This window comes from Mus caroli, unplaced genomic scaffold (assembly GCF_978045245.1).
Source record: "Mus caroli unplaced genomic scaffold, Mus_caroli_1 scaffold_15, whole genome shotgun sequence".
Classification (NCBI taxonomy): Eukaryota; Metazoa; Chordata; class Mammalia; order Rodentia; family Muridae; genus Mus; species Mus caroli.
The window spans coordinates 54,789,623-54,809,219 of NW_028227270.1; the positions used below are offsets into that span (position 1 = coordinate 54,789,623).

The 19,597-nt window shown below is 41.8% G+C and overlaps 2 protein-coding genes across 2 annotated transcripts; one reads left to right on the plus strand and one right to left on the minus strand.

Annotated features, from left to right (window-relative positions):
• Nucleotides 1-4,466: 4,466 nt before the first annotated feature.
• Nucleotides 4,467-7,826, minus strand: LOC147000920 (protein arginine N-methyltransferase 6-like). Its single transcript, XM_085830997.1, is given in 3 exon segments — nucleotides 4,467-6,686; nucleotides 6,688-7,647; nucleotides 7,649-7,826. Coding segments are annotated over 3 exon segments (1,530 nt in total). The 5' UTR covers nucleotides 7,679-7,826; the 3' UTR covers nucleotides 4,467-6,146.
• Nucleotides 7,827-8,131: 305 nt separating this feature from the next.
• LOC110289227 (uncharacterized) lies at nucleotides 8,132-18,098 on the plus strand. Its single transcript, XM_085830998.1, has 4 exons — nucleotides 8,132-8,235; nucleotides 15,404-15,530; nucleotides 15,731-15,782; nucleotides 16,973-18,098. The coding sequence occupies exons 1-4, from the start codon at nucleotides 8,233-8,235 to the stop codon at nucleotides 17,802-17,804; spliced, it is 1,014 nt and encodes a 337-aa protein (XP_085687124.1). The 5' UTR covers nucleotides 8,132-8,232; the 3' UTR covers nucleotides 17,805-18,098.
• The last annotated feature ends 1,499 nt before the right edge of the window (nucleotides 18,099-19,597 follow it).

A 19,597-nucleotide genomic window follows, 5' to 3' on the forward strand; every position in this document is an offset into this window, starting at 1 on the left:
TTAAAAAAAAAGAAAATTGGGATCCAGTTAAAGCCAGGCATGGTGGCACAAACCTCTAATTCCATTGCTTGGGAGGCAGGGGCAAGCAGATCTGTGAGTTTGAAGCACAACTCGGTTTACATAGTATGTTCCATAGCTGCATATGGAGGCCCTGTCTCCAACCAAACCAGCCAACCAACCAACCAACCATACAGGATATGTGGCCAATGCGATAGCTCTGGGAGTAGAGTACTGTCAGACCTGAGGAAAAAAACATTCTCATAACTTTCTGCTTAAAGCAAGCTGTACCCAAGGAACTGACCGGACAACTGATTGCCTCCTGCTAAGTTGGAGTTTCAAAGAACAGCCCCTTACTGGCTTTTGAGGTCCCCTTTATGGGGATGGGTTAGGGTTGGTAGAAAACAGCTGTTGGGATAATGGCTGTTAGCACCTGAACAAAAGAGTGGGGGACTCAGGCCTCAAGGCTGTCTAAGAGGTAGATAAGTGCAGGAATACATCATATGGAAGGGGAGTCAGCACAGGGGTTCAGGAGTTTAGCAAGGCAAAGGGGTGGGGACACATCATGAGGTGACAAATTCAGTATAGGTTGAAAAACATTGCCTGCAGGATACATTAGGTTTAAGAAACAGAAAGTACAGAAACTAACTCTCTCTCTCTCTCTCACTCTATACACACACACACACACACACACAAATAAATGTGATTTTCAAATATATTAAAAACGTGATCTAGTTAGCATTTATCAGTTAGTCCTTGTCTCCCTCCCCATTTTTTTCTTTCTTCTCTCTTGTTTAGCAGGGTATAATCATCTTGCTCAGTCCCTCTACCTGTGACTAGCATTTTCCTGCATGAAGGGTAAGAATGAGTGTTCTATCCTGTGTCCGGGGTGAGATGTTTTAGATCCCTTCTGCCCAGGGATCTCAGCATAGGTGGGAGCTCATAGAAGATTCCCACTGAAAAGACAACCTTGAGCAGGGTAATGGGAAAAAAAAGCATAGAAGAGCCAGAGCCAGAATCCTTTAGTTCAGATTGATAGACAGGCATTTTCTCACCTGGGATGTTGGGCTGTATGGCCTTGGTATGTGATAGGCAAAGTGTGACTATTGCTCTGGGCTCATCGATTGGGACAAGCTTCTTATGTATGCAGTGGACACGAACAGCATTCTCAAGCTCTCTAGAATATCTCAAGCATATACTCTTTTTTCTCACATTTTTAGGTATTTGTTAGCATCACAGCAAATGTCTTCCAAAGGCCATTTGCAAAATGCTTGGTTGCCAGACAGTGGTACTATTGGGTGGTGGTGAAATCTTTAGGATGTAGAAAGAGAAAGAGAAGTCACTGGAAACATGCCCTCAGAGTAGACATTGGGACCCTGATCACTTCTCTCTCTGATAATCTCGAGGTGAGCTGTTTTGTGCCACCAACGTGATCCTGCAAGGCTATTCTGCCTCATAACCAATGAAGACAACTAACCACAGGTGAAATCCTCCAAGACCAATGCTTGCTTCCACTAAGTTATTTTTCTCTTGTATTTGCTCACAGTAATGAGCTAACCAGAAAATAGCATTTGAAATAATTTGTTAGAAACAGCTAAATATTAAGTGTACCAACAGGGAACAAAATGATTTATTATTATACGAAAAGCAGTCCTTTCTTCCTTACTCTGTCCAATACTTGCTTATTTCCTCAGGAATGTTAACTATCTGTATCCCAGCTGAGGTTATGTACATGTGAAGGCCAGAGGATAACCTCAGGAGCCATTCCTAAGGTACAGTAGAGCTTTCTCCTGTGTGTGTGTGTGTGTGTGTGTGATGTGTGTATGGGTGTGCATGTTTGCATAGATATGAGCCCTTGGGGGCATGTATAGGTATGATTTCATGTGCACGTGGAGGCCTAAGGTTGATGTCAAGAATTATCCTTGCTCCCATTTGTACTTTATTCAGTGACTCAGGGTCTCTTAGTCAAAGCCAGAACTGGCCAGAATAGCCTGTTTTATTGATTAGCTTCCTTTGGGCATTACCTGTTTTTACTTTCCTAGGCTGGAATTACAGAAAGACCACCATGCCCACCAGATACTGATGTGAGTTCTGGGTACCTAAAGTCTGGTTCTCACACTAGTGCAGAAAGTATTCACTCACCCCACTGAGTCACCTCCCCAGACCCTTTCATGCCCCACCCCTTCTCACTTCCTTTCTGAGACAGAAACTGTCATTGGCCTGAAACTAAATAGCCAGGCTGGTTGGACAGTAATCTTCAAGGATCTGTCTCGTTCTGCCTCTCCAGCACTTATATTACCAGCATACACCACCCCATCTAGCAGTTTTGTTGAGGTTGTTGTTGTTTAAAGTTAACAGTTCTGAGGATAAAAACTTTGCTGACTAAATCACCTATCAGTCCCTCATTTTTAATTAAATTAGTAGGTTATATTTAAAATAGCAGTGTATTTCACCACTCAGTATCAATTTCCCCACACAGAGGTTTTGTTAGTTTGGATATCCTGTGCTCTGTATGAAAATATCTTTCATCCTGTGGGAACGGGGATCCAGGAAGTGGTGCAGAAGGCAGAGTTGCTATCATGGGATACAAACTCAGGACACCAACACTGAGGTGTAGATCTGTTGAACTGTGTAGTAGCATCAGGCATTTTTATACACCCTTTGGACCAACGGGGAATCCATAAGAGCTCTGGGGTAGCCAACCATTCCACTATCACTATAGGGAGGCTAACACCAGACAGGACTTCTGTGCAGATGGGGAAAGCAGCCACCTCTGTGTTCCAGGCCCAATCTAAGGCTCACTAATTTGCAAGGATCCTCTATCTTTTGTTACTCGGTATGTCAGGGAAATGGGCACTCATACTGTCAGAGCAGTATGGAAGTCTCCCTAACTGTCTACCAGGCCCTACCCAGGGGCCACAGCACCCACACCATCCATCCTACCACAATTTCTGACTTACTATGTTGTCTGACTAAAAATATTATCTAGCTGGGTGATAGTTGTGCATGCCTTTTATCCCAGCACTCAGGAGGCAGAGGCAAGCATATCTGTAAGTTAGAGGTCAGCCTGGTCTGCAAAGCGATTTCTAGGAAAGCTGGGCTGTTACACAGAGAAACCCTGTCATGACAAAAACAAAACAAAACAAAACAAAACAAAAACATTCCATAATGAATATCCTAACAGTGATTATGAATTTTTTTAAGATTAATTAATTAATTAATTAATTATATATAAGTACACTGTAGCTGTCTTCAGACACTCCAGAAGAGGGAGTCAGATCTCGTTACGGATGGTTGTGAGCCACCATGTGGTTGCTGGGATTTGAACTCCAGACCTTCGGAAGAGCAGTCGGGTGCTCTTACCCACTGAGCCATCTCACCATCCCATGAATTCTTAATGAATGCTTTTCATAGTTATCCTAGTCACAACTTCTCAAATCACTTTTTTTTTCCAATTTTTTTTTAAGACAGGATTTCTTGTGTAATGCTAGCTGTCCTGGACTCATTTTGTACACTAGGCTACCTCAAACTCACAGAGGTCCTCTTGTCTCTGCCTCCCCAGGAATTCAAGGCATGTGTCATGACACCTGGCTTCAAATCACTTTTACTGCTTGTAAAAGGGAAGGTTCTGAGTCTTTCTAAGAGGGATCCCATGAAGTGGTAGAGCCAGAGGCAAGACTCACTTGAAAGGCCTGCCTGGACTATCTAATATGTTTTGGCACCATGTAGAGAGACTTTGCCTCTCATAAATGAATAAATAAATACAGAAAATATATTCATCCATCTATACATGCATGTGCATGCGGTGGCTCAGAGGGCAAAGCTGCTGGCAGTTAAGGTCTAGGTAAAATAGTACGACCTAGATGGAATGTGAAGGCCTGGGTCAGATTAGTTAAGGACTAGGTAACTCTTACCTGGCTAGCCTGCCATTTTGTGCTGTTACTAATATTGCAAGGACACGTTGTCATATGTTGCTTCTGCAGTTACTCCCAGAGTTGATGACCTATTCTGTTTGGTTCTGTGTCCTCAGAAAACCAATCACAATAGAAGCTGGTCAAACTGCTTCCTTTGTTCTACAGTACCCAGAATAAGCTTTGGACTGGAACAGACCACCCAGCAGCATTTCCTGCACCCACCCATGTATACACTTTTATGGCTTTTGCTCTTATAAGCTGCCCTTGGAATGGATCCCCAACATAAGAGAGACACCTGCTCCAATTTGATGGGTTCTAGTAAAGTGTAAGTTCCAAGACCTCCCCAGGAACTGACATGCTACTTGGCATGTGTACATGTGCATGTGGAGATGTGCATGTGGGCAACTGACTTCCTGGTTGACAAGTTGACACATGAATGCTAAACAAGGCAAGTCTCCTGTCACAGTCGAATACCCCCACTAATGGGAGCCGGGTATTACCATAAGATACAATAGATTTAACATATAAATTCACAAAGTACTGTGAGAATATTTATTCAGGGGTTGGGAATAAGCAATATATATTCCCTCTTTCTAATTTCTCAATGGCACCACATTTTAAAATTGTCATAGAACGCCCTAGGATAAAAGTGAAATTACAGCAAATTGACAAAGTTTTTCTTATGAGACTATAGATATCCTGCAATTGGTACATTAAAAATACTTTATTCAGTACATCTGAGGAAAAAAATACATTATAAGTAGTTATTCCCCTTCCAAATTGTACAAATATTGGCCATCCATGTCCTTTTTTTTTGTAGAGTTTTAGTGACATTTAAAAAGGCCTGCTGTGATTATTTTAATTCAACAGAGCTGTAAGTATGAAAATGGTTGTTGTTTAATTTAGATGATAAAAGACAAGCCTTTAGATGATCTTCCAATCTTTGCATATTCATTTGTTTTCAATGAGGCCTTACTGGACATAAATATTATTTAAATTATTAAAGTGTTTAATGTCTGAATAATCATTCATTTGTCTATATTTCATCTTCAAAAGCACAGATATGTTATTCTTATATGAATGAAGATAGTGTCCAGTATGAATATCATCTCCTTGTCTAGCAGAACTAAGCTCTTTTTTTTTAAAGGAATATAAAACTATTTATTGACCAATGTTCACCATTATTTACAATAAAGTAAATATACAGTTGGATGACATTCTGAAACTACACAGTTACTTTTCTGGCTCATTGAACCAGAACCCAAATACTGAAAAGATTGATCCTACCAGTAAGGAGTGAGTCAGGGTGAAGAAGAAGCATGCAGGTCATGAAATGATATTAGCAAATTTTGTTCACTCACTTAGTCAGCAGGTCTTAAATTGCCAACGTCAGCTCCAACCACGATTCTATTTCCACATCAAACAGATTCCATGAATCATAACTTTTTAGTACAGACTTTAACTTTCTACAAAGGGATGGTTCACCAGAGGAACCTTTACACAGACTGGCTGACCTGGACCTGCCTCTGCCTCTCAGCTGGCTTCTTAGGTCAGAGCTCTTTCTGCCTCTAGCCCAAGTCTTGTTATTAAAGCACACTATTACTTAGTCTAATTCCATTTTTCAAAGGAGACATGTACAACACTCTGTAAATATACCACTGTATTTATGTGATAAAACATCAATTCTGATGTTGTTGCCTTTAAACTATCCAATAAATCACAGAATCTGCTTAATCTGAAAGGTTATGGTCTCAGGAAAATGTTCACAAGGAGGGAATCTCATCAACTTGTATTTTCATCATCAGTTAAAAATAAAACAAAACAAACAAGTTATGTGTTTTATGCATACACCTCATAGAAACAATAAAAACCCAGAATGGTCCTTCTGTGTCCCAGTTAAAAATCAGTTCTGACTTGAGTAATAACTGTAAAATCTCCCCAGCATTTAAGAAAAGCTGTTCTTCAAAGCTGAGGAAATACAACATGGTAGCAAATATTCTATTGTTAAGGGAAGCAACTACAGAAAGCTCTTACTTGCTCAAAGGAATCAGTGCCTTTTGATGCAGACCAAAACCAAAAATATCCCAACTACTGTCAATACTTTCAAAACCAGCATATCAAACTTGATTTTCACTAGATTGCTATTTTTTTCCACACTAGTAATTCAAAACCCAAGATCCAGATTATATATATATATATATATATATATATATATATATATATATATCGAAACAATTATTGTGCTTCATCTTCGGGACAAGAATGCCAAGTCAGCCTCTCCTCGTAGAAGGCAATGACAATCTGAGGACACTTCATATTCACCTCCTTTGGCAGCACCAAGTCAGCCTCATCCGAGTCCTTCCACTTCATGAGAAACATTAATTCTCCCCTGCTGTCTGTGGCACCAATTATTCGTTCAGGATCAAGACCTCTGGCAAAGCCCCTAGGTTTGTCAGCAGCATCTCTCTTCTTCGATTTGCTATCATCAGATTCACTGTCAGCTAAAATTTTCCTTTTTGTGCCATCTTTTTCTTTACCAGCTTTTTGAGAATTAAGAAATGCTTCAATTAAATCTGGACAATCTAAATTTTCTTCTGGATCCCAAGTATTATCAGCATCTGTGAACCCCTTCCACTTCAGGAAATACTCCACCTTCCCATTCACTACACGATGGTCCAGTACTTTTTCTGGACAACGCCGGGGGTTGTCCGGGGAGGGCAGCAGGGTGATCTCTCCGGAAATGTCCGTATCTTGTTCCACCAGCACCGGCTCGTTTCAAGTAGAGGAGCGTCTGCTTCCAGTGGGTGGCCGGGTGAAAAGGCGAGGTGGACAGCACCAGAGGTTTCTCCGAGTCCCCTCCGGGAAAGGTCACTTGAAACCAGACGGCGAAACCGTGTAAAGGCGCGGAACCACAGCAGCTGCAGCGGAAGCGTCCGCCCACACCAGCCTCCAGCTCCTGCACCAGGTCGGCTCGGGCCAGCTCAAGCTGGGCAAAGCGCTGCGGCCGGGCAATCACGTCCTCTCCGGACAGATCCTGCACCACGATCTCCGAATGGCCCATGAGGCAGCGCGTGGCGAAGCTCTCCATGCAGCTCATATCCACGCCATAATGCTGCTTCACCTGGCTCCAGAAACCCAGACGCCACTGGAGCATCTGGTCGCTAATCGGGGCCACAAAGAGCTCCGCGGAAGCTGGCAGGAGGAGACCTCCCTCCTTCAGCCATTTGGTCCGCGCGTGGAGCACGGAGCTCAGCATAGACTCGTGCAAAAGTCCGTAGCCCATCCACTCGCTGACGATGGCGTCCACTCGCTCCGGCGGCTCCACCGTCTCCACCGGGCGCGGCAGGACGTGCACGCGGTCCTCCAACCCGTCGAGCCGCACCACCTCCCGGGCCTGTTGCCAGATGGCGCTGGCCTCCACCGCGTACACGCGCCGGGCCCCGGCCTGGGCACAGAAGATGCGGGCACAGAAGATGCTGAGAATGCCGGTGCCCGCGCCCACGTCCAGCACCGTCTTGCCTCGCAGCGCGGCCCAGTTCTTTAGGATGCCTAAGCGGTAGGCGTTGGTGCGGACCCGGTCGCCGATCATCTCCTCGTGGACCGAGACGTGGGAGTAGCATTCGTAGTACAGCTGGTCCCGCTCGCGCTTGGTCCTCCGGGGTCGTGGCAGGGCCGCCTCCTGCTCCCCGCCATTTTCCTCCTCGGCTCCCTCACCTCCGGCGCCCCCCCCCCCCCCCCTCAAGCTTTCTTTTCTTGCTCAGCGACATCTTGGCCCCGGCAGCCGACCCCCAGCCGCCTCCTGTTTTCTAAAATTCCTTTTTAATGTTAATAGCCTGGGCACCCTTACATTTCTGGGTCAGATTGATACCTATAATGCAGCTAGAGTAATGGGCTATTTAAACTACTCACCTTGATTTCAGGAAAAAGAAGGCAAGTGCTATGAGGAATGTTCAGGCAAGGTCTGAAGTAAGGATCATTGCTCACAGAGGGGAGGAGCTGGCAGCAGAATAGCCTGAGCTGGAATGGTGGATTTCCCCCCGCCCGGCAAGCACAAATGCTAATGAGCTGAAAAGGGCTCAGGAGATCTGGAAAAGCTCCAGCCTTCGACAGGAAGCACGCTTTAACATTGAGGAGGGGTAAGACTCACTGGCCAATCAAGGTCTCCAGGCAGACATGCCAGTCAGACTAAGAGGCGGGATCTTCCGGATGCCTTTCTAGGAGTTCGCTGTGGCTGTGCAGGCTTGAATGGTTCTCTGTGTCCTGCTCTGAGATCGGCTGTTGGGTGCATTGAGGGGACCTCAGGAAGCTCTGAGATTTAAACATGGTGAGCACAGGATCACTGCCCACAATGGGTAGGGGCAGGTGGTTGAGCAGTGGGAGATAGGGTCTTCGGTCCTCTCTGGGGCTGCATGGGAAGCATCACCCATATGGGACCACCTGTGAGGTCTCAGGCAGTGACCTCTGAATAACTTCATTATCGTAGCTGATTCTGAATCTGTCCAAAACATTTGGACCAGTTGCTTTCTTGTAGAAACATGGGTGGTTTCTTTCACTATGCAGCACAAAACGGTCCAAACACTTTTGTCTTTTCTAGTAGACATTGAGAAGACAGATATGAAGCTAATAGGTCTGCTTCCATACGTTACTTGTTTTTGTTTTATTTAGTTTTTTATTTCTTTCTGTTGCAGTTTTTCATATTTCTTTGCTTTATATGTTTAGAGTGTTGATTGTTATGTGGCAAAAGGACTTTTTTCGTCCAATCTATTTGCTATTTTGGATGCTTCTTGTACTTTAATAGGTATTTTCTTCTTGAGTTTAGAAATTTTTTCATTTATGAGTTCACTGAAACTATTTTCGAAACCTTTGAGCTGATATTCTTCTTCTATTCTAATAATTTCTACTTTTAACCTTCTCATATGTTGCAGAATTCCTGGTTATTAAGTGCCAGGAAACATTTGGCATCCTTAATTTTGACCAATTTATCATTTTTTTCTATTCCTCTTTAATGCCTGATAGTCTCTCTTCCCTTCCTGGCCCATGGGTGAACCTTGCTTCTGTGGTTGTCAGTGTACAGCAAATTCAATGGCCTGCTCTTAGGGACTTAGCAAATGCTTAAATTGTTACCTGTCTCCATCACCTGCTGCTGTTGTCAGGTGGGCTTTATATACATGAACCACCAGCTACAGCAGCTCTGTGCTTTGTTCCCTGTCTCTGTTCTCTGCACACGCTCCCCCCCCCCTCTATTTCCCTACCCTTGTGGCTGTCTCTCTCTGCTCCCTGTCTGTGTGCCTGTCTGCAGGACCTCTTCTGCACAGCTATCCCTTCCCCCATGTTTTCACTCCTCTCCCTTCCCCCAAACAACCATTTTTCCACTGTATCTTTTGCATGTTTTAATTTCTCAGGACCTGCTGTGATAGGATAGCTTGGATTTCATGGTGATATATTTTCCTGGCTATTATTCATTATATTCATTTGCTGGTGTCTAGGCCTCTGGATTTGAGGTGATTTGATTTCTGGGTTTGTGCTGCTTGGGTGGGAGTTTTATACCTGGGTTACTGGTTGATATATGGATTTATTTGTTTATTTTTGGTTTTCTGAGACAGGGTTTCTCTGTGTAGCCCAGGCTGTCCTGGAATTCACTCTGTAGACCAGGTTGGCCTTGAACTCAGAAATCTGCCTGCCTCTGCCTCCCAAGTGCTGGGATTAAAGGCGTGTGCCACCACACCCAGCTGATACCTGGATTATCACAGTGTTGACTGAGGGTTGCCTCTTTGACGGACCTGTTTGGAGGGTATGTTCAAGAGGGAATGCTTACTAATGTTGGAAGCTGGAAAAAGAGGCAGGCAGAAAGAGATGATCTTAGCAACCCACAAGGAGACATAGTCAGGAGAGAGATTAAGCTGCCTTTGCTGTTTGGTAAAGTGCTAGGGACAACTGTGAAAATTACATCTGGGATAGCACATAGTGTGGTAGATCTATGGAAGCTTACCTTGTGTCCTTTCAGGCTAGGCATGTGGTTGAACAGTATGTGTCTGCCCAAGTAGGGGCTGAGACAGAAGGATGAAGCAGGAAAGGAAGGGTAGGTGGGGATTATCTGTGGTAGCTATAAGAGGCATGCACGGGGGAGAGGAAACTTGTACTGGTATTTTGTTCCAGTGGTAAGGGCACCTGATATTAGGGTCTGCAGTAACAGATAGTGAGGTAAGTCTTTGGACAAATTCCCTAGTCTACTGGCAGGCATGGCTTGTTGTTGAACAGGAGTATTTTCTAATAATAATGGGCTCAGGAACAAGGGTGAGTTGTAAAGCTCAACCAATTGCATTTTTGAGTGTACTTGAGCAAACATCCTATGAGCAGCCAGTGGAGGCACAGCAGCAGGGTCAAGCTACATCTAGATAACTAATAGACCTTGCAGGGAAAAAAACGTTAGCTTAGCCATCATGGTTGTCAGATAGTTTTTGCCTCATGTTTGGTTCCTGCAGATTATGCCAGATATACAGTTTTCAAAATATTAGGTTGCTGACCTGTATGCAAATTCCCCAGCCTTGCTGTAACTACAATATATATCCAGCACCTCTAGACTTGGTCTCTCATTTTGGACCTGGTGCCAGGTTGACTGGGGACAGACCCTGTTACTGAGCCCATAATAAAAACCTTGTGTGTTTGCATTGCAATAAGATCCTTGGTTGTCATTGAGGTTCCTGTGCTTGGGTATAATATCTTGATGTGTTGACTGAAACTCCAAGACCTCCAGTACTCCGAAAAGAGGTGTTGAAAGACCGGCTGTTAGAATGTGTCATTGTTCTTAGTATCAGTGGCTTGTCTGTCACATTTGTGTCTGTGTTTCTTGGTTTTCATATTTTTCTTGATTATCCGTGGAGGGAGATGACTAAAGTGACCTTGGAACCATGGTACAGTGGGTGCACTGGAGAGTTGTCGCCACAGAGGCCTTGGAAGATGTTCCATACTCTGGTATAGAGATGGTGCGCCCTGGGTCTTAAGTGCTTGGAGGGTTAGAGCAGGCTTGAAACCCTGCACGTGACTCACAGCTGCCATCCTGTCTTCATCTACACATGTATGAATCTGCTGGGTAGCCTTTACTGACACCTTGTGACTTTCTCTCATGTGTGTGGTACTTTATTATTCTGTGACTGAGAGAGAGGAAATAAGATTTTTTCCATCCCAATTGATGTAGTTACTAAACCATCATCTGGGGTTAAATCCTTCTTCCTAAGAGGACCTACACCCACTAGATTGTCCATTATAGAGAGCTCTTGGAGACCCAATCCAGGCAAAACCAGGCTCTCCCTATCCTGTTTTACAGGGTGGAAAGGACAAAGACCTCATTTTCCCCTCCTGATCAACCCTGTTCCCAGTCCATATATGACTTTGCAGTTTTGAACTTGGAACTGTCATTAGAGGGAAAGTTGTTTGTCATCCACTGCAACAAAGTTAACATATCTCATTAGATCAGCAGTATTATTTCTAGGCTTGTGGTGCAATCTGCTTCTCTGTTCACCTTCCAGCTGCTTTAGCCACCTCTTTGGTAGCACTAGCCTGAGAACAGGGGGTTAAAGATACCTCACACCAGGGCAGCAAAGCCTCTGACCCCTCATTCCAGTGTATCCTTCCCTGCTCTAAGCCAGGTGCCCTCTCCATTTTTTTCCTGGCTCAGCCATAACTCCACCTCTCTCTTGTGGTGACCGAGGCTCCTGTAATTGATATGGTTAGCACATTGGTTTTGGGTTTTTACAATTTCCTCATTTATTATTGTCTCCATGTCATAAGTCCTCAGTTCTCAACATTTCAGAGCTAGAGACATATTAAGGAAACTCAATTGAAGGTGTGCCCTCATCAGAATGGCTGGTTGCTAGGTCTGTGAGAGATAGTGTTGATGAGTTTTTGGGAAGGCTTTTCTACTGAGGGAGGCAATATTCTTAAGCAAGTGGTCCTGGGCTGGATGAGAGGTAGCTGAGCATGGGACAGTGACCAAGTAAGAGAACAAGCCAAGAAACAGTGTTTGTCCTTCATTATTTTCCTTCATATTCTAGCTCCAGTTTCTATTCTAACTTTCCAGAATGGTGGACAGTGATCTGACTGAACCATGTACAACAACCATCTACTGCCTGAGATGCTTTTGCTTGCAGGATTCTATTCAACAGCAGAGTAGCAAGTTAGAACAGCAACAACAAAAATTGGTATAAAAAGGTGATTTTGCTGTTGGACAGAATCTATGTTCTCTTTTGGAGGAATGTGGGAAATATCAAAAATTGAGATGTCAAAAGTCATAGAAAGCTTAACGGTTGTAGTCATAGAACCTGAAAGATTCGAGTGTTGGCAGTAATGCAGCCAGAGGAAGTGGAGGTCACAGTATGTCAGTGGAAAATCAACTCTCTGAAAACTTAAGCTACAGGTCATTTGTGTAATATTTTGGCCAAAGATATTTCTTAGTCAGGTTTTTCTATGAGATATTGAGTAGGGAAAACTTTAAAAATAATTGGCTGATTTGTATAATTTTATTCTATTTATATATATTTGTTCATTTTTCTCATTTATATATTTATTCAACATACATTCCAATTGCTTCCCCCTCTCTTTTCCACATTACACAGTCCCTTATCCTCAACTCCTTTTCATCTACCCAGGGAGAGTGGGGACCACTTGAGTATCCCCCAAACATGACAAGTCAAGTCTGCTACTGAGGTCAGACAAGGCAGCCAAGTTAGGGGAACACGTTGGAAAGACAACACATTATGGGACATCCCCCCACTCTACTTGTTTCAGGACCCATGTGAAGACTGAAGCACATTTACTACATATATGGTGGGGCCTTGGCCCACCCTGTGTTTGCTCTTTGGCTAGAGAGTCACTCTCTGAGAATCTCCTAGTGTACAGGTTAGTTGACTCGCTGGGTCTTCTAATAGACTTCCTGTTCCTTCGAAGGCCCTCAATCCTTTCCCCCAACTCTTCCAAAAGACTCCCTGAGCCCTGTCCAATGATAGGCTGTGGGTCTCTGCATCTGTTTCAGTCAGGTGCTGGATAGAGACTCTCAGAGGACAGTTATGCTACGCTACAGTTTGCAAGTATAACAAAGGATCTTCACTAATGTCAGGATACATGCTTGCCCATGGGATGGGTCTCAATTTGGTCAGGGTATCATTTGTCCATTCCGTCAGTCTCTGCTCCATCTTTGCACCTGCATTTCTTGTAGACAGGGCCAATTTTGGGAGGAAATATATTTGGATCAGTTGCTGTACTTAATTCTCCACTAGAGGTCCTGCCTGGTAGCAGGATATGGCGGGTCCATAACTCTCTGCCATGCATCTCAACTAAGATCACCCCCATATTATCCTTGGTGACCTCTCATTCCTGGTCTCTGGCACAACCTAAAGATTCCCTACCCTTCCATACCCATCCCCCTCAAGCTGCAGAATTTCATTCATTTTCCTGACCCTCTGACCATCTCTTGTCTCTCACCACACCTCTTCCTGGACACTCGCCCTTCCCCTTAGTTATCCACTCTCCCATCCAGTTCTCTCTTCCATCTGCCTCCTCTGACTGTTTTATTCCCCCTTTTGAATGAGATTCAACCATGCTCATTAGGGCTTTCCTTCTTGTCTAGCTTCTTTGGGTCTATGGAGTAGAGTGTGGATATCCTGTACTTTATGGTTAAAGTTCACTTGCAAGTGAGTACATACATGCATGTCATTTTGTTTCTGGGTTACTTCACTCAGGATGATAGTTTCGAGTTGTATCCATTGGCCTAAAAAATTCATGATATCCTTGTTTTTAATAGCTTAATAATATTCCATTTTGTAAATAAACCACATTTTCTGTATACGTATTTCAGTAGAGGGACATCTGTATTGTTTGCAGTTTCTAGTTGTTACAAATAAAATGGGATATGTCTCTATTTGGGCACGTTTTCATTGGCCATTCCCTTAGTCTCTGATCCAGCTTTGCCTCTGCATTTCTCTTTGACAGAACAAATGTTGTTCTTTGTGTCTACAGTGTTGTGGTTGAAACTGATTCATAATTTTCATAATTCAAAATTTTAGCCAAATTTTATTAATGTTACAGTTTAAACTGGTGTACCTCATGTTTCTGCAAGATGAATACAGAACTGCAGTTAATGTATTATTCTTTGTAGGAACTTCAGTACAGAACTATGGGTTCTTTCTATCATTTTTGTTTCCTTGGGTAACATTTGCAGGGGACGAGGGTCTTTCTTCTCAGGCACCCATACATTCACCATTTGGTCTCTGTCCCTAAATCACATAAGATACAGTAGACACATTTGCTATTCAATGCTAAGCTATTTTGCAAGCCTGGTGGTTTTATATTTTTAATTTTATTATTTTGGATTTTGTTGTTCCAGATAAAATTTCTCTGTGAAACCCTTTCTGTCCTGTTAGTAGGTATAGACACCACATCATCCTACGATCATGTTTTTGTACAATAAGCATATGCTTCTGTGCAGTTCTCTATCTACATCTTCAATTTTGAAATTTCACTAAATACATAGTTTATATTCTATTTTCCAGGATGAAATTTGCTCATGACATCAATACTACCTGAGGCTTCAGAGTCATTGAATTCTGGGTCTATGATGATCTGCCTAACTCTTCAGTTTGTTCTTTGATTTTAGAATAAATATAAGTATTTGTTTGTGTGCATGAATATGAATATCATGTGTGCCTCATTTTCACTGTTGTCAGTAGGTGGTATCAAAACTACACTGATCTTGAAGTAATGGGTAGTTGTTGGTCCCCATGTAAATGTTAAATATTGACTGCAATTATATGGAAGACCAGCAAGAGCTTTCCACAGCTGAGCTATCTCTCCTGCCCTATGTTGCATATTTGTGATCAACATTTATATTACTAGTATTTTAATTGGTCCATCTGTAACTCTAAAAATACATTCTCCTTTAGCAAAATTTTATTAATATTACAGTTTAAACTGGTGTACTTCATGTTTCTGCCAGATGAATACAGAACTGCAGTTAATGTATAATTCTTTCTAGGAAGTTCAGTGCAGAACTATGGTTTCTTTCTATCATTTTTGTTTCCTTGGGTGATATTTGCAGAGGAGTAAGAGTCTAATATTTAACTTTTGCTGTCCTGGAATTGGTTGGATAGATGATACAGGCCTCCAGCTTTAGAAAATAAACCTTCCTGTCCCTCTGGATTAAAGTCATGAGCAAATACCCCCATCTTGTCCAATATTGTTGTAGTTAGTAATTGTTCGTACAGTTTCTCAGATGTGCGCTTGGTACTATTGATCTGTTTCCCCTTGCATCTCCCTCTCAATTGGCATTTCCCTTGCAAGGCTATATCCTAGGCAAAAGGTTCAACAGCAACATAGGTGATCGTTATAATTCAACTTCCTTCTAAAAAGACATGGTGATTAGACTACAACTTGTGTGTCAGGAAATAAGTAGTGATGTTAGTATCATGCTTTGTATTGTACACATTTCTGGGATATTTTAGGATGCAGTGACTTTTGACGATGTGCATGTAAACTTCACTAAAGAAGAGTGGAATTTGCTGGATCCTTCCCAGATGAATCTCTACAAAGACGTGATGTTGGAGACCTACTGGAACCTTACTTCTATAGGTAAGACTGTGAATTTTCTTTTGCTTTTCAAATTAAGGGAACAAATGTTTTTTGGTTATTGATGATCTTCTGTTATTTAAATTGAGCACAAGTAAGATTGCTGTGAATAAATCAGGTTCACAGCTGTGAAAATTTACAGTAACTTCAATTATTCCTAATTTCTAATAACATATCATTCATTTTCTGTTGCTGTATTTTAGGCTACAAATGGGAAGACCATCATATTGAAGAACCATGTCAAAGTTCTGGAAGGTAATTTTCATGTACAAGCTGATACAAAAATGTCTGTGAGAAAATTGCAATATGTTCTGGAAGTTCTAAAAAAAAGCAAAAGTGTCAAATATCAGTCCATTGACTCTAGCTATGATTATGATATTTTCGAAAGTCCATGTACCTCAGAGTCTATGATCTGATTTGTGGTTCCAAGGCATTCCTCTAAAAATGGAAACAAGGAAACAATGCCTTAAGAGACCCCTTCATTTGATTTGTAGCTCCATTAGACCTATGCTGTGGAACTACCAATCTGTATATCCTCATAATATTTAAATATTGCTCATTGAATAGTGATGTGTGTGTATATATGTGCATATATATATATACACATATATATACACACACTTAAAAGGATATATATATATATATATCCATATATCCTTCTAAGAAGCAAATACTCCATGGTAAAGTTGGTGATACTTATATTCTTGCAGACTCATTGCTAACTTTATTGAGAGGTCAGTTTATGAGAGTCAAGAATGTGGAGAAACTTTAATCCATATACAGCATGTCTACAAGGAACAAAATGTGAACTGTTGTGAATGCAATGTGGAAAACTTTTCATTTGTTCTTCTTTTAATGGATATATCAAGTGTCAAATGGATGAAACCATGAGAGTCTATGAACATTGAAAATAGCAACACACCTCTTTCCAGAACAATGAGAAGATATGTAGTTTTCTGACTTTGTTAGACTTTCTGAACATGATAGGAGTTTGCGATTAATTGGTTTTCTGACTTTAAAGAAAACATCTTCAAAGTCACACTGAGGAAAAAATGTGGAAATTCATCTGTTTGTCCTGCTTCACAGTGCTAATGTGCTGTGATTCACACTACAGGGAAATTATGAATGCAATCAGTTGTAAAAAGCTCTGCATTGTTCCATTGTTCTTCAGGTTTAGGAAATATGTCATATAGAATTCTCATATAGAAAAAGGATGTTATGTGTATGAGCCATGTTATAAATGCTCTTACCATCACAGCTGTTTTCAAAGAGGCAAAACAACCCATAGAGAGGGAGAACACCATGAACATGGAAAGTGATAGAAGCTTAAGATCGGATAATTCTTTCTTATTAGACCAACCTGTGAAATTAATTAATATAGATAAAACGATTGATAAAGGTAATGAGTGTGTTAAAGCTTTCACATGTGCCAATTGTCATTCCAGGCATGTAAGAAGTCCTAGTTGGAAGAAACTCTATGAATGTAATCATTGTGGTAAAGCCTTTTCAAGAAATGCTTATCTCCAACATCATAAAAGAACCCATACTGGAGAGAAACCTTATGAATGTAATCAATGTGGGAAAGCCTTTGCAACACCCAGTCATCTTCAATGTCATAAAAGAACACATACTGGAGAGAAACCTTATGAATGTAATCAATGTGGTAAAGCCTTTTCCTGTCACAATAGTCTCAGATATCATAAAAGAACCCATACTGGAGAGAAACCTTATGAATGTAATCAATGTGGTAAAGCCTTTTCCCGTCACAATAGTCTCAGATACCACAAAAGAACCCATACTGGAGAGAAACCTTATGAATGTAATCAATGTAGTAAAGCCTATTCCTCTCACAGTAGTCTCAGATATCATAAAAGAACCCATGCTGGAGAGAAACCTTATGAATGTAATCAATGTGGTAAAGCCTTTTCCTGTTACAATAGTCTCAGATATCACAAAAGAACCCATACTGGAGAGAAACCTTATGAATGTAATCAATGTGGTAAAGCCTTTTCCTGTCACAGTAGTCTCAGATATCATAAAAGAACCCATACTGGAGAGAAACCTTATGAATGTAATCAATGTGGTAAAGCCTTTTCCTGTCACAGTAATCTCAGATATCATAAAAGAACCCATACTGGAGAGAAACCTTATGAATGTAATCAATGTGGTAAAGCCTTTTCCCGTCACTATAGTCTCAGATATCATAAAAGAACCCATACTGGAGAGAAACCTTATGAATGTAATCAATGTAGTAAGGGACAGAAATCTTGTGTGTAGGCTCTCCCAGCCTGAAGCAGGCTGATCCAGACTTTGACCTTGCTGCCACTGAGAATTAGACCACCTGGGGTGGAGTCCTGCTCCCTAGATCACTCTATTGTTCAGCCACTGCCACTGTTCTTCTTCAAGACTTTGCTACCTGCTGAGAGGCCCCTGAGATATTCCAGAGACTACACCCTGTCCTGCAGGTCATCACCTGCAGCTGGTTCCAGGCACCAAGAATGGTTTGGTGGGAATGGGCCTTGTCCCCTTTATAAGCACATTTGCTATTAAACATTTGAGCTTTGATCAGGATCCTTGACTTAGCTCCATTATTTCTCTTGACCGTCTAGTTCTCTCTCTTTCAGCTCCAGTCTGCCTCCCAGGTGTACCCTGATTCTTGTGAGCCTCAGGTCGGATCCCATCACTTGTGAATGTAGTCAAGTTGGAAAATCCTTTACATGCCTCAGTAGTCTCTGAATACATAAAGAAATACATACTAGAGAGAAACCTTAGCAATATAACCAATGTGGTAAAGCCTTGCATGTTCTAATCATATTTAAATGTATGAAAGTATTTATAGTAGACATATACTGTGTTAATTTGAATATGCTTGGCCCTAAGCAGTGGCACTATTAGTAGGTGTGTTTTGTAGGAATAGATGTTACTTTTTTGTAGGAAGTGAATTACTGGGGTGCGGTTGTTTGGAGCTTTGGGCAGTGCAAAACAGCCCCACCTACTGTTTGGCAGGAAGATAGTCTCTTCCTGCTTGCCTTCTCATGAAGATGTAGAATTCTCAGCTCCTTTTTAGCATCATGGCTGCCTTCATGCTGCCATGCTTCCTGCTATAATGGTAATAAACTAAATATTTGAAACTGTAAGCCAGGCCCACTTAAATATTTACCTTTAAAACAGTTGCCTTGGTCACAGTTTGTCTTCTGAGCACTGTAAATTCTTTCTAAGACAGAAGGTAGTACCCCAGACTTAAGTATTGCTATGATAGGCCTGGCCATGTTTTTGTTTGGAGCAATGTGGAATTGTAGGCTTTGGATTTGTACATGCATTAAGTGGAACGTAATGTGACATCCTAGGAGGAATATGGAACACATAGGTGCTGGAGAGAGATTTGAGCTCTGTATATGTTTTTTATGATGTTTTGCTTAAGAATGTTGTTGCTTTTTGACCTTGTCTGAAGAGTGCTGCATTGACAAAAGAAGTATCAGGAAAGCCAGCATAGCCTTTGTCCTGTGTTTACTGTCATGATGATTGTTTTGATCAAGCATAATGTTAGAATGGAAAAATATAAAATGTAAGGTTCAATAAGAAAAGGCTCGCTGGGTGTGGTGGCGTACGCCTTTAATCCCTGCACTCGGGAGGCAGAGGCAGGCGAAGTTCAAGGCCAGCCTGGTATACAAAGTGAGTTCCAGATTAGCCAGGGCTAAACAGATAAACCCTGTCTCAAAAAAAAAAAAAAAAAAAAAAAAAGGAAGGAAGGAAGAACAGAAGGAGGGAAGGAGGGAAAAAAGGAAAAAAAAAAGAAAGGAAGGAAGGAGGGAAGGAAGAAAGAAAAGACTCACCAGGGTGTTGAATGAACCTAAATCTTGGGATCAAAGATATTATATGGCATTAAGGAAAAGGTGATGTTAAGGCAAGATTCCATCCAGAAAAACTTATGGATCTGCAGTTTTAGGAAGGAGAACTGTATCACATTAGGGATTATTTTTACCTGGTTTTTCTTTCCATGTGGACATAAGGGGATATAAATATTTTTCAAATTAACAAGGGGTGGACTGTGATTACTGTTCTGAGTTTTC